At 39.7% G+C, this 14,229-nt stretch overlaps 1 protein-coding gene and 1 long non-coding RNA gene across 2 annotated transcripts; both read left to right on the plus strand.

Annotated features, from left to right (window-relative positions):
* The first annotated feature begins 3,911 nt into the window (after positions 1-3,911).
* Positions 3,912-4,612, plus strand: LOC140932674 (uncharacterized). Its single transcript, XM_073382194.1, has 2 exons — positions 3,912-4,318; positions 4,555-4,612. Exons 1-2 carry the CDS (start codon positions 3,912-3,914, stop codon positions 4,610-4,612), a joined length of 465 nt encoding a protein of 154 aa, XP_073238295.1.
* A 3,249-nt stretch (positions 4,613-7,861) lies between these two features.
* LOC140940369 (uncharacterized) lies at positions 7,862-9,965 on the plus strand. The gene is made up of 3 exons (XR_012166341.1): positions 7,862-7,944; positions 8,559-8,663; positions 9,791-9,965. It is a non-coding gene; the product is annotated as an uncharacterized lncRNA (long non-coding RNA).
* The last annotated feature ends 4,264 nt before the right edge of the window (positions 9,966-14,229 follow it).

The raw sequence follows: 14,229 nt of genomic DNA on the forward strand, positions 1-14,229 counted from the left end.
TCTTTCAAAGCTCAATGTCTCCCTCAAATTAAGGAGGGGTTGTGTCTGGCTTGGTGTCATGTTGTTGCACAGACACAGGGCTATCATCTGGTATGCATTTGGGGTAGCCTAGTTAAATTCCGGGGGGTGGGGTTGTTGTAAAGACTATGCTTTGTGCTAGAGTGCAGATTCGCTGAGTTTTTGTACCTGGGCTTACCCCTGTCTTTCAAAGCTCAATGTCTCCCTCAAAGTAAGGACGGCTTGTGTCTGGCTGGGTGTCATGTTGTTGCACAGACACAGGGCTATCATCTGGTATGCATTTGGGGTGGTCTGGTTAAATTCCGGGGGGGGGGGGGTTGGGTTGTTGTAAAAACTATGCTTTGTGGTAGAGTGCAGATTTGCTGAGTTTTTGTACCTGGGCTTACCCTTGTCTTTCAAAGCTCAATGTCTCCCTCAAATTAAGGAGGGGTTGTGTCTGGCTTGGTGTCATGTTGTTGCACAGACACAGGGCTATCATCTGGTATGCATTTGGGGTAGCCTAGTTAAATTCCGGGGGGTGGGGTTGTTGTAAAGACTATGCTTTGTGCTAGAGTGCAGATTCGCTGAGTTTTTGTACCTGGGCTTACCCCTGTCTTTCAAAGCTCAATGTCTCCCTCAAAGTAAGGACGGCTTGTGTCTGGCTGGGTGTCATGTTGTTGCACAGACACAGGGCTATTATCTGGTATGCATTTGGGGTAGCCTAGTTAAATTCCGGGGGGGTGGGGTTGTTGTAAAGACTATGCTTTGTGCTAGAGTTCAGATTCGCTGAGTTTTTGTACCTGGGCTTACCCCTGTCTTTCAAAGCTCAATGTCTCCCTCAAATAAAGGACGGGTTGTGTCTGGCTTGGTGTCATGTTGTTGCACAGACACAGGGCTATCATCTTGTATGCATTTGGGGTAGTCTGGTTAAATTCCGGGGGGGGGTTGGGTTGTTGTAAAAACTATGCTTTGTGGTAGAGTGCAGATTCGCTGAGTTTTTGTACCTGGGCTTACCCCTGTCTTTCAAAGCTTAATGTCTCCCTCAAATTAAGGGGGGGGGGGGGGTGTGTCTGGCTGGGTGTCATATTGTTGCACAGACACAGGGCTATCGTCTGGTATGCATTTTGGGTAGCCTGTTTTAATTCTAGGGGAGTGGGGTTGTTGTAAAGTTTGATGTGTTTTTGCACTCTGATGCAGTTTGTTTGTGCTGTTTGCATGCAAGCAATGACCCACTCTGTTGATAATGCTCCTAGTCAGCAAGCAGTTGAACTGCTGGTTTTAGGACTTGGTTTTTTTGAGCAGTGTTGGCTTAGATTGTTTTTAGGAGACCAGCTTCAATTAAAACTGGGGTGAACTGGGGAATTGGCTTTGCAATCGGTTACACCGACACTAAAAATTGCTTCTTAAAATGCCTTATTTTCCAGATTAATGAGGAAACCTTCACTTTTGTTACTTTCAAGACAGGCGATTCTATCAAATGGAAGCTCATGTATTCAATAATTTCTTTTTGAGGTGAGATTTTACTTTTCAAGTAACAAGGGCCATCAAATTATTAATCAGTGCGAGAGACTGACATTTTTTAGTAGCCCGGTTTTCAAAAACCAGGTATATATATGTATATATAACTTCACAGATGTTCAGGTTTCACGAGTAATCATCGTTTTATTGCTACAGAACTGTTTCGTATGCTGCAAGGACCACACTCATCAGGCAATTTTGACGACTGAACTGTTGGAATTGGACGGCTGGCAGTTAAATGCGAAAATTTAAATGGTTGCTATGGAAGATGCGTTACATTCAGGTTATATGAAACTGTTGAAAGGGTTGCTAGGTAACAAAAACATTATACAAGAGGGATTGGTCGTTCTCTAGATATGTGAGCCAGTCTTTCCTTTGATTAAAGGAAGTGCTATTCTTGTGTTAAGGATTTCTTCTTTTGTGAGATTGTTGTTTTGCTTTGTTCTTATCTGTCTTTCTTTATTGCGTTTTTCCTGTGTGTGTTTTCCTTTATTCGTAGTCCGTGTCCGTTCCAAAGTTCCAAAATCAAAAGGTTTCATCTGTAAATCTGATGGTCTGTTTAGTTTCTGTACCTGTCTCTGAAAAACCGACCTCGGTCTAAAAAAGATCTGAGGTTGTTCCCTCCTATCTTCTTGTTGTCGGTTGCGTTCCTGTTGTTGACGTTGGCGATAGCCTTTCTCTTGTTCCTGTTGGCGGTTCCCTTGTCTCTTGTGATACTGGTTATTCTAGGATCGGCCTCGCCATCGGGGTTCCCGACTGTATTGATTGTATTTTGAAGGTCTATCATCCTCTGGCTCATTGTTTCCCATTTGGTTAGTTTGTTGTCCTCCACGCTGTGGTCCTCTTGTCTTTTTGGGGTTATTTGAGGGGTCTAATTTCGCTCTTATGTGTTTCTTAAGGACGTCCGTATACGTTCCTGTACCCAAATGAGAGACTTGTTGGTCAGTTTTATTCCTGCGGGCCGTCTCAAGTTTCGTTTGTTTTTCTTCTTTTAATTGTTTCTCCTTAGGTTCGAGTATAGACTGTATTTCCTCCTCTAAGTGAGTCTTGTCAGACGCAGTCCAGTGCTCCGACTTTTCGAGTGACTCATAAGAATCAGCTATTTTCGCACCATTATGCGCGATCTGCCTTTCATAATGTTCGACAAGGCATTCCATAAGTTTCAATGAACACTCTCTTAAAATACCATTCCACTTGTTTTTGAATATTTCGTCTTCTTCTCAGACAGCTGAAAGTTTGTTTATCGTTAGTCCGTTTGGGACAATATTTTCCTCTCTGCATGTCTTGAGAAAATCAAAATGCAGCTTCATCTTCATGTTCTTCTCCTTGAGAGAATAAATGTTCCAACCAAGTTCCGCAAATTCTTCCATAGTTAACTCGGAAACGGTGTGACTATGTGTTTCACCGATGAAACTAGCAGATGGTGTGGTGTAGTCGTCACCTGGTTGTTCGTTTGATTCGGTAGTCGCAGAGGTGCTGCGGTTACTTACCTCCACTTGCGCGCGCTCGGTCATTCCCGCGCTTGTTTCATCTTGTTCTTGATTCTGCTCGTTTCTTCTTGAATTTTGTGTTTTTTGACGTGTTGAAGACATTCTAACCGATTATATAAGAGGGATTATCTGTCGTTATACTCTACAAGATTTTTAACAGACACACTCTCAAGCTAAGCTACTAGTATGCCAAATATGAAATCCATCATATCGTCACACAACAAACACGTTCTTTCCAATGCAAATGCCCCAACACCGCAACTCGACACCTGCAATTGTAGAAAAACGTCTGGTTGCCCATTAGAAGGAAAATGCCTTCAAACTAACTAACTAACTAACTAACTAACTACTGAGACAGCAACTGAAACCTACGTTGGACTAGCCACCTTCTTTAAGGAACGTTACAAGAACCACAAAACATCCTTTCGACACTCGAAAAGAAGAAATGAAACAGAACTCTCCAAATATGTTTGGAACTTACAAAACGAAAAGAAACCTTTCCAGATTAAATGGAAAATTCTTAAGAAATGTAAACCCTACAGCAACATTAGCAAAAAATGTAGTCTTTGCCTTGAATGAAAAGTTCGTAATCATCTGTAAAAAAGAACTGTGAAGCCTCAACGGAAGAAACGAATTAGCAAGTTCATGCCCCCACAGAAACCGATATGTACTTGGAAACTTTAGAGTGACGTAGCTTAAAACCCGCTTTTATTATATGGAGAAGAGTGTTTTACTGGGAACTAAACCACTCGTAGATTCCATACGCCACTTCATCCGGGACCCGAGTGGCGTATTTTCCGTATGTCACCTTTGTGAGTGTCGTATCGTTCAATGACGTCACGATTCCCGCCTTTTGCTTTTGTTGAATTGGTTTCTCGCGTCGCGTTTGTTGTTTAGAATAAAAGCATGGCGAACAGGTTTGCGTCCATCAGCGACGAAGAAGTTAAAGAGTTTGCAGAAAAACGTGAAAACGAGAACACGAAGAAGAGAACCTTTTACGACATAAAAGTTTTCAAAGAATATTTTGACGCCTGTGACGAGAAAAGGGAAATTGGAGATATTACGCCCGTGGAACTGCAAGAAATCATCAAAAAATTTGTTCTTGCTGTGCGAAAGAAAAATGGTGAAGAATACGAACCCTCGTCCCTCAGAGCGTTTATCCAAAGCATCGACCGGCATCTTCGCAAAAATAACTATGGATTCTCCGTGCTTAACGACAAGGAATTTCACGAAGTGCAAGATATTTTAAAGAAGAAACAAAAGCAGCTGAAATCCATCGGGAAAGGAAACCGGCCTAATGCAGCAGACCAGCGGTCAGATGAAGACATTGACACTTTATTTAAACATTTTTTCCGAGGTAAAGAGATTTAGACCTCCGAAATGAGCATTTTCTTTAAAAATTTTGGTCCGTATAGTGAGTTACGGACCGCAAATTGACCAATCGCATGGCGAAAACAGACTCAACCATGTAATAAGAAGTAAAATGTGCCGTCTAGCTTACGGATTGCATCGGTTAAATCGACTGTCTTCCTCTGTTTGTGTTCATTAGAAATCCAGACGTAAACGTGCTGATTACAGTGATCACAACACTGTCGTTTTCTCTTTGAGGAATGTATCTGTCTCACAGTGTTAAAGAAATTAAACGAACGTGATCATGTTGAGACCAATGTTAAGACGGTTCGCTGATCTGAGGTCGGCAAGGCGCGGTTGCATAGCTTAATAAGTGACCGCCGGATGAAGAATTTGGCGGGATGAATCAACTTCGTCCCTAGGGTCTTCTCCAGAAGACGCTGGGAGTTGGGGCAGGGTTGAGTCGACTCCCGATAACTTGAACCTTCAAGTTCGAATTATCGGGAGTTCGAAATAACGGGAGTTTGGACTTCGGAGCAAATAACCACGGAGATAAAGGAAAAAAAACGGTTTTCAAACCTTTACATTTAATTGCGGTGACTGCAAAGCAGTTAAGATCAGTTAAAAAAGGATTAAATTAACTGCAAAAACCGTGGACAAAGATCCTGCTAGTTGTAAACGTTGGATCTCTAGAAAAGAGATCTAATCAGCCAAAATATAAAGATAGTCTTTCGACTTCTCGTTCTAAGATCAGTTCTGCCTTGGGAGTGGGAAGCCGAGGTTTCGTTAAGAAACTCAGTTCCGGAAAGGGGTCTCCCAGTAACTGGAAAGGAACTGTCTAGGGCGTGTCGATGCATTTGTTACACTATAGAACTGCTTCTCTGCCATAAATTATGAGATATCTCATCATGCTGTGAACAACTGGTCCCGGTGAGGTGTTTTGACAAACGGTTGTTAACTGCAAAATTAACTTAAACCAGGAGCCCGCTTAAACAAGTTAAGGCCTCGGACCGGACTCAACCCCCGGGGGGTACTCCTGTGAATCCTTGTTGGGGGTGTGCCGACCTGTTCTCCAAATCCTAACCCTATTTCAGACCAAAAAATGTTATTTTCCACACCCGTTTTCAGACCAGACCTCTAAATAAGTATCCTTTTTCAGACCTAACCTTTAGGCAGAAATTATTTCATCATTACTTAGATTAGAGCGCAAACAAAAAAAATTCTTCAAATGCATTCCGAATTCTCATATATCTTTCTCTTATTTAGAATTGAAACGATAAATACTTTTAAACACTCCCGTAGTTCCCTCAAAATCCATACCCGATTCCAGACCAAAAAGGGCAGATTGTACCCGTTTTTAGGCAAAAACACTACCCGATGGGGCGGCACATACCTATATAGCTCATACAAGGCAGTACCCCTCTGCTTTAATTGGCGTATAAACGGCAACACAGCACGGACACGGCCTTACTTAAAGGTAAGAATGATATTTTGATGATACACAGTTGACGATACACAGTTGTATGTATCATTCAGCCCTAATCGATCTGCGGATGCTGATGTTAAACGATGATAAAACAGAATTTTTAATTATAGGTACTAGGCAGCAGCTGGCAAAGGTTAACATCAATTGCATTAGGGTTGGGTCGACTGATGTTTGTCCTGTTACAGTAGCTAGAAACCTAGGCTTATGGTTTGATGAGCAGCTCACTATGTCAACTCATAATAGAGACCTTTAGATTCGAGGCCGATGACGATTTCGAGTACGAGATTCGACTTGAAGTTTTTTCGCGTCTCCTCAAAATGTAGAAAGCTTCATTTGACACTCGCAAAAACTGACATACTGATAAACGGATACTGGGGTAGTATTCAGTCCAACAAATTAACCTCTTATGTCCTGAAAGGTTTCAAAGTCGTGACCAATACCTTGAAGGTATCTAGTTAAAGAGGGGAAAAACCAAGAGAGCTAAAATTATCTCACCCAAATCGCCTTGAATCGGGATTGACGTAGGGGCACAGATGCCCGTAGCAAGTAATACCCAATAGAAGTAAGATAAAGTGTTTTTATTTATAATTCTATTATATTTACATGGCTGTCAAAAAGTTTTTAGGTAGCAGGCTAATAATGAATAGTAGGCGGCTTTGGAACTCGCACCAAAGGCACAAGTTTTTGAGGGCCGGGGCATCTTGGAACATTTTGAAAATTAGAGTCTCGGAAATGGCGTTTCCAGGGATTTTCAAGAGTTATTTTCTTCCATGGACACCATGTTGTTTCGTCCGATTACACACAAGACGCAAGACTGGGAACAATGCCGTCGAAATGTCCCAGGGGTTCCGGGACATTGTACGGTTCGAACGTTTCACAGATCTAAACCTGAATATGCGTTCAAAGTCATTCAAAACTGGGAAACAGATGCTTTACAATACATTTTATTCGGTGGTGCTTATTTTTGTCGGCAGTTATGGTAGAAGAAGATGAAACTAGCCGGCGGTTTTGGCCCGCTACCGACCCTTATTGACAGCCCTGCATTTATATTTTCTAAAGCATATCGTAGACATCCCCAAAATAAACTCTTATAGAATGAACGGTATTTCGCAATATCATCTCTAATGACTCATAGCTTGAGCTTGAGCTTGGGTTCCCTGTGACCATATGAGTCATTGACAAACCTTAAATGGGAAGCTCTCTTTTCATCTGATAGTACTTTATAAAGGCAAAAGGATAAGACGTTTTTTCTTTTTTTTTTTATCGTGGGCCGAAGCGGACTTTCGACTGTTGCTCCATACCATAATGGTATTAACAGAAGATTATGGCTGCAAAGCTGAGTAATTTTACAAGCAAATATAATTTGAAATCAAGCGCAGATACTCTGCCCTGGATGTCAAGCAGTACAGACAAGGAAGGTAATGCTACCATTCCCCCTTTGAACAAAATATAGCTTGACTAAACACTTATTTGGTGATCACTGCAGCTGACGAATCTTAGGGAATCGCTCGACCAATCCCGAATAAAATGATAAAATGATGAATACAATCTTTTGTGCGAGTGTTTGTTTTTGTTTTCCTTCCCCGTAGCATAGAAAAAGAATGAAAAATGTGCCGTTCTTTTCATGAGACCACTTGATATCAGGCCAAGTCAGTTGCTCATCACCAGCAGCAGATATTTCGTTTCTATCAAAAATCATAAGATCCCCAGTTAAAAATAAACATTAAAAAAAGAAGAACAACTATTTTCTCACCAAAAAAGCAAACTAGACGGATGCTGCTGCTCAAATCTCATATTTTTCATAGCAGACGTAAGGCGAAATTTCATTGATACAACTGTTTTAACCAGACAAGCTGTCGCTTTTTATCGCAATTTTTAATTACAGATTAATCAAACTGCTTTAAGATTGGTAAATAGTCATGAAAAGCTATGTACAAAAATCCGCACACAAACCTGAGTTTTCCATCGTAAAAAGCAGATCCTAAGCTTAAAATTAAATATGAAAATGTATCTGATTCTCGTCTTAGCCTTGCATTAGGCCAAGAACCGACGCTGCCGCCAAAACCAACAAGTCCACCATCTCCATCAAAACATCCTTTTAAGGTAAACATTTTTTTTTACCTTAGAGTTCCTATCAGACCAAAGAGTGGAAAGATATAGACTAAGAAGGGGGAGTTGTAAGTATTGTGGTGGTGTACAATAAAAGTATAGAAGCACCTCAAAGTAGAGAATGCCATATAGTGCTTCAAGTTTTTTGGTCACTGAGCTGAAATAATAACCAAGTATTATCAGTAATCTTTTTTCTACTAGGAACTCTAAAAGAAAGATTTCCGAAATTTTTCCAACTAATGGTCATTTTTTAGCCTTTTTAAGTAACTTAAGAATTTAACTCGAAAACTTTGGCCCACTTTTTCAAGTTGCAATCTGTTTTCCATCCTCGCGAGCGAATCTCAAAGTCATTTACTCATAGTTGAAGTTTTACCCAAAGCGGAACCACTGGTTCAGAGTTTTCTTTGATTCCATTGTGTTTTTAGGGCAGTTTTTGGTATTACTTGAATATATTTCGAGACATAGCCCCTGTAACTGGGCATCGTGAACCAGTCCTTATCCAAACCTTTTTGTTCTATGGTTCTCATAAGCGTGGTGCTGGACAAAAATTCGGCATTTTTTGTTTACAATAATTGTTTCTTTGCTGTTGTTATTATCTTTCTGGCCAGCACTGCCTCGAAACTTATAATCAATGCGTACAAGAAGCTGGTTCAGAATGGAAGCCTCAAAAAGCCTGCTTTCTGGGATTCTATAAATGCCAGAATAAATACACGGTAAGTATTTGAGGGAAATATCCTCACTGTTGTATTCTTTGCATTTTGTTTGTTTGTTTCTTGGCTGCAGGCTTTTTTTTGTGCTCCATGCGGCAAGGAAGTAGCAAACAGCTGCAAAAGGTCGTGCCTGTAAATTTTATCTCCGTTCCAATCACCCAAGGACCTTCTTTTTTGGAAAATGATGTGTAAAAAGACACTACAAAGATGATCGTCTCATTTTTTATTATTTCATTTTCTTCTTTTGTTTTGTGTTCGTTGTCTTTGAAAGATGCGTGCTAACACTACAATTTTTTTACGTTTTACTATCTCCATTTAACTAACGTTTGCATAACATGTCACTTCGCTTAGACAGTAGAAAGCCAATTTATTCTTGACTTCGGCAGTACAGGAATCTTAATCGGAGTTAACCTGAGATCAGGCCCAGTTTTAGCAGTTCTCATACATTCTCTCTTACGTGTTCCCGCTACCCGCCGGAATGTTGTTTACAAAGCGAAACGAAAATAGAGCCTGATCTCAAGTTGTGGCGGAGTGAGATCCGTAAGTGAGGGACCCGCTCATTCAGTACCTAAGATATAACGGGGGGGTCAAGGGGGAGCAAGCCTCAAAAACAACCCCTTAAAATAATCCACCACTGGAAATTACCACGTAATGAATAGGATAATCCTACGGCTTTTGATTGTTATTATTTTTTTGCCCGTTCGACTGACGCAGAGTAATATGTAACACGTTTAGAGCATGACCGATGTTAGAGCATGACCTTTGTTATGTGATCTAGCCGATTTTTTGAAAACCAAAAGTAACCAAACGAAATTTGCAGCGAAATTTGAGCGAAAAGGCGTCAAAAAGTAGGTTTCTTAAGCCCACGAAGTTACAAAATCATAGTAACGAAGGAAAAAGATAGGAGAAAAAACAAGAGCGAGGAGCCGGAAGGAAAGGAGGAGAAGAGGAAAAAACAATGGCTGTTCTCTTAGTTTTTATAATAGCTACTTAGGAGAGCTTTTCACCGAAAAAAACTCTTGGACGCAAAAGGTCCCTGATTTGGCGATAACGTTATCAAAACTCGGGCTAGGAATACATATTCGTAAGTTCTTGAATATTTTAAATTAAGTTTAAACTTTACTTTACAGGCAGAATGCAGAAAAATTTACAAAAACAATGGATGTTACCAGGCTCTTGGAAGAGATGAATGTATGAAGAAACTACGTGCCTGTTATGGATCCAGCTGATAAATATTGTTATGCATAACGTGATAAATTTCATGTATGGTAGTGAAATAGTGAAATAAAAACTTTTGAGCATTAATTGATACTCTATTTTGGTGTGGTATTTCGTGCTTGGCAATGGACTACAATAGGCCACTTCTGAGTTCCAAAAACTCTCACTTTCAAAACGAGGCTACGTGCAAGGCCTTTGTTGTGAAAATAGTTTCCCACTTAGCCTCGCTTTAAAGTAGAGGCTTGAGGCAACTCGGAAACGGACTTCTGAGCTGTTGAGTGTACACTGTGACGACAAATTAAAAGGATAAGACGGAATCCATCAGGAAATTGAGTAATTTTAATATTCAGTGGACAAAAACCTTCTACTAGAATAATTTAAAGCAAAGTATTGCATTCATTTTAACTTTTTTCAAGAGCCATAGATGTATTTAGTCCTCTGTTAACACCAAAGAAAATTTCGTATGGAAGCCTGAGAAAATAAATTTCTAATTTTACAAAGTGGACCAAAATGAAATCTTACGCATGACATTTTACATGCGTTTTTACATTATGCCTGTGAAATTTCTCAGGCCCCCATGATAAATTGTCTTGTGTTCGGTGTTATTACAGCTAGCTAATTATTACTATAGCTCTTGGTGAATGTGAAAAAGGATGCGATGTGGTTCAGATTATTCGGGCACAAGGTTTTTGTCCACCGAAAATTAAATTTACTCAATTTCTTGATGGATTCCGTCTTAAGTGCTTTGCTTTTAATACTTTTCAGCGGCTAAAAAAAACTAATTAACAAATGACTATAGAACAGATTGATTGCGAAAAAACGCAGGCGCCGCATTTTAAGAATTTTCATTTATCCTGCAATTTTGCTTTTATAAACCAATAAAGCTTAGGTCCCTTTTTGGAAAGTGGCGTACTCAGTACTCGTTTATCCATGAAATCGTCTGTGAAGTACATAGGATTGGTTCTTGTTCTGGGGTTTCGTTAGGAGATCGGTCTGAATTTAAAGTTAACTGATTTATGGACTTGTACGTGATCTTGGATAGGAAGAAAACTGGTATGAAGAATTTGACTTTGAGTGGCTGCCCTAGTTTGTTGGATTTAATAGAATTTAAATGATTTCAGACCGTTGTTAAGTCATTTTTACCCCACAAAAGGAACAAAATGGCATCAGTAAGTCGTGAAGGCTCAATCATGTGAATTAACTGTTGAATGAAGACGGGAGACCTGAATGAGTTTGTGTTAGTGGTGAGGTAGAGCAGAACCAAACAAAAGTTTCAACTTTTTCCATGGCCAACAAACAGGGAAAAATGTCATGCTTCGACGAAATTAAATAACATCTATCAAAAAATGATGATAATAATAATACCTTATTCGTACTTAATTTCGCGATTTTCGCGATTTCGATGGGGGGAAATGATAAAAGATCATTAAATTTCGCGAAAGCGTTGTCAACGTCATTTTATTTTCAAAAAATGTGTGAACTACAACCTTTCTAAACAAACTGGAACAAGTTAAGGTGTACATATTGTCCTAGAGCCCGCAATGTTCCTAAACATCCAGGTCTTCAAAGAGATCTTCTGGTGGAAGTTTCTTTGAGCCATTAACAACATCAGTTACGCCAGCCTTCTTCCATCCTTTTGCAATTGACTGTCTGCCTTCAGAGCTAGACAAATGGTTGTACATGCTAACGATCCAAGTTGCATGAATTGGTTTGAGAACGGAGAGTCGCAGGTCAACATCAACATCATCGAGGACCACCCCTGAATCTAGTTGACTTTGAATTTGCGCCGAGTACCAAAACGTGAATTGGTCTTTTATAAACTTTTTTGCTTCTCTATCAACAGTCAAATCATCTTCAGATGAAGATGAGTAGTTAGATTTTCTGATCGATATATTCATGTGAAATCTTTGCAAATTACCTTTATTGATCACACAAGATGCAAAATGGAGCTTACCAGGGAAAAATTTATTATTTACGTCGATAGATAGATAGATAGATAGATAGATAGATAGATAGATAGATAGATAGATAGATAGATAGATAGATAGATAGATAGATAGATAGATAGATAGATAGATAGATAGAAACTTTATTAAAGTGTCAAAGCCGTCTAGCCAGGGAAAAAAGAATCCCTTACTAATCTGGGGACACCAATTAGGAGAGAATATACAAAGTAAAAACTATATGCAGTAGTAGATAAAATAGCTATAGTTATCTAATTACGAGATTTATAGTAAAAATATACAAAAGTCAAAATGAACAAAGGCTACAGCCCGCGCAGCCATCATCTAAAAGTTCACTTATATTGAGTTGGCGTATCTTGCTTTTAAACGACATTAGGGTTGTGGCGTCCCTAATACTCTTGGGTAGTTTTGTCCATAGCCTAGGCCCTAGATATCTAATAGAGTGCTTGCCGTAGGTGACTGTCTCATACCTAGGTATAGAGAAATCTGCTTGCCTCAGATTGTAATTACTATTTGGTTCTTTAAAGATGTTACTTATATATGCAGGGCACAGTTTATACTTTACTTTTTACATAAGGATGCACAGATCCTGTAAGCGACTATTTAGTAGTGTGGGCAGGTCTGCCTTCTCTAATAGTTGTTCAGAACTAGAATTATTATCCTTGAAAACCGCTCTAAGTCCTCTTTCTTGTAGTCTTTCAAGCTTTCGAGTGTCACTCGCTTTGCAAAAATGCCACACTAGGTGACAGTAGGTGAGGAATGGTAATATCACGCTTTTGAATGATATTAACTTAGATTTCATAGGAATTAGATTACGTAGTCTCATTAGAACACCAATTCTCTGGCTGGCTTTTTTACAGATAGATATTATATGCTCAGAGAAATTTAGCCTAGAATCTAACATTACTCTTAGAAGTATGATATTATCTTTAGTTTCAATTACAACATCATTCACACAAATATTGCTGTCATTTTGAGTGAAGCCCAAGTTCAAAACTTGGTACTTTTTGAGGTTTCCCGCCAATAAGTTAGAATCATACCACGTTGTTGCTAAGTTGGCACTATCCTTTAACTGGGAAGTCACAGCTGCCTGGTCTGCTCCTGCGTGGTAAATTTGATGGCCGTCAGCATACATAGACAAGTTCGCTGTTAGGCAGTAGGCTAGGTCATTCTGGAAAAAATTCCATAACAACGGGCCAAGCGCTGAACCCTGAGGACAGCCGCGACTCACGAATCGGCTCGAACTAACATGACGGCCGATCTTTTCTTGATATTTCCGTTCATTTAAATAGCTGTTTAAAAGTTGAATAGCGCTTTCCTGAAAACCGTACGCTTCAAGCTTGTTCAGAAGTAGTGGTGGGTGTAACGAGTCAAATGCCTTTGACCTGTCAGTTAAAAGTATGCTCACAATCTGTCTTCGATCCCTCGCTAGTCTCCAATCTTCTACTAAATTGATCAATGTTTTTTCGCAGCTGTGAGCTTTGCGATAAGCGGATGAGTTTTGGTAAATGCGATTACCAAAGCCAGAGTTGATCTGCGCTCCAACCAACTTCTCAAGAACTTTACTTACACATGGTAAGAGAGTTATGGGCCGGTAGTTTCCCTTTGCATTTCTGTCATCCTTTTTGTATACTGGGGCCCAATGCCCATATTTCCATTCACTAGGCCATGCATTCTTGTTAATACAAGAATTGAACAAGGTGGTTAGTGGAGCGGATAATTCATTAGCACCTGTTTTTAAAGCCTTTGAAGGAATTCCATCAGTGCCGGTGGCTTTGTTTATGTTCAGCGAAACGAGAGCTGCAAGGACTTGACCCTGTGTAACCTGTTCGATTTCAATGGTCTGAGTGGAATTCCTATTTTCATATTGTATCCTCTAAACACAAGGATGGTCTCTAAAGTCCTCTATTGACTTTCTTTCAATCGCTGTACCGCCAATGCCATCGGCCAAGGTAGCAAAATGCTCAACCAATTCCTCAGCCACTTGTTGTTGATCCGTTATCATACTGCCGTTTATTTTTAAGTGGATGTCGTTTCTTTCAGTGCAGCTCTTAGAACCCAAAAATGGCTTGAAAGTTTTGAAAAACGCCTTGGGATTGTTTCTCAAATCGTTTGACTTATTATACCAGTACTGTTTGATGGCGATTCTTCTTTGTTGATCATGTTTATCAAGTTTTTTGTGATTCAAATTTCTTACCATCACCCATGGTATTTAACTTCGCGTGTGTAAATTTCGAGAGGATTTTTATTCGCGAGGCTTTAATTTCGCCATTTGAATTTTTACAATCGCGAAAATCGCGAAATTAAGTACGAATAAGGTAGTAAGTGTAATAATAATCAGTAATAATAATAGTTATTATAATAGTAACAATAATTATGTTAAGTTA

The sequence above is a fragment of the Porites lutea genome, chromosome 1 (genome assembly GCF_958299795.1).
Source record: "Porites lutea chromosome 1, jaPorLute2.1, whole genome shotgun sequence".
NCBI classification, from domain to species: domain Eukaryota; kingdom Metazoa; phylum Cnidaria; class Anthozoa; order Scleractinia; family Poritidae; genus Porites; species Porites lutea.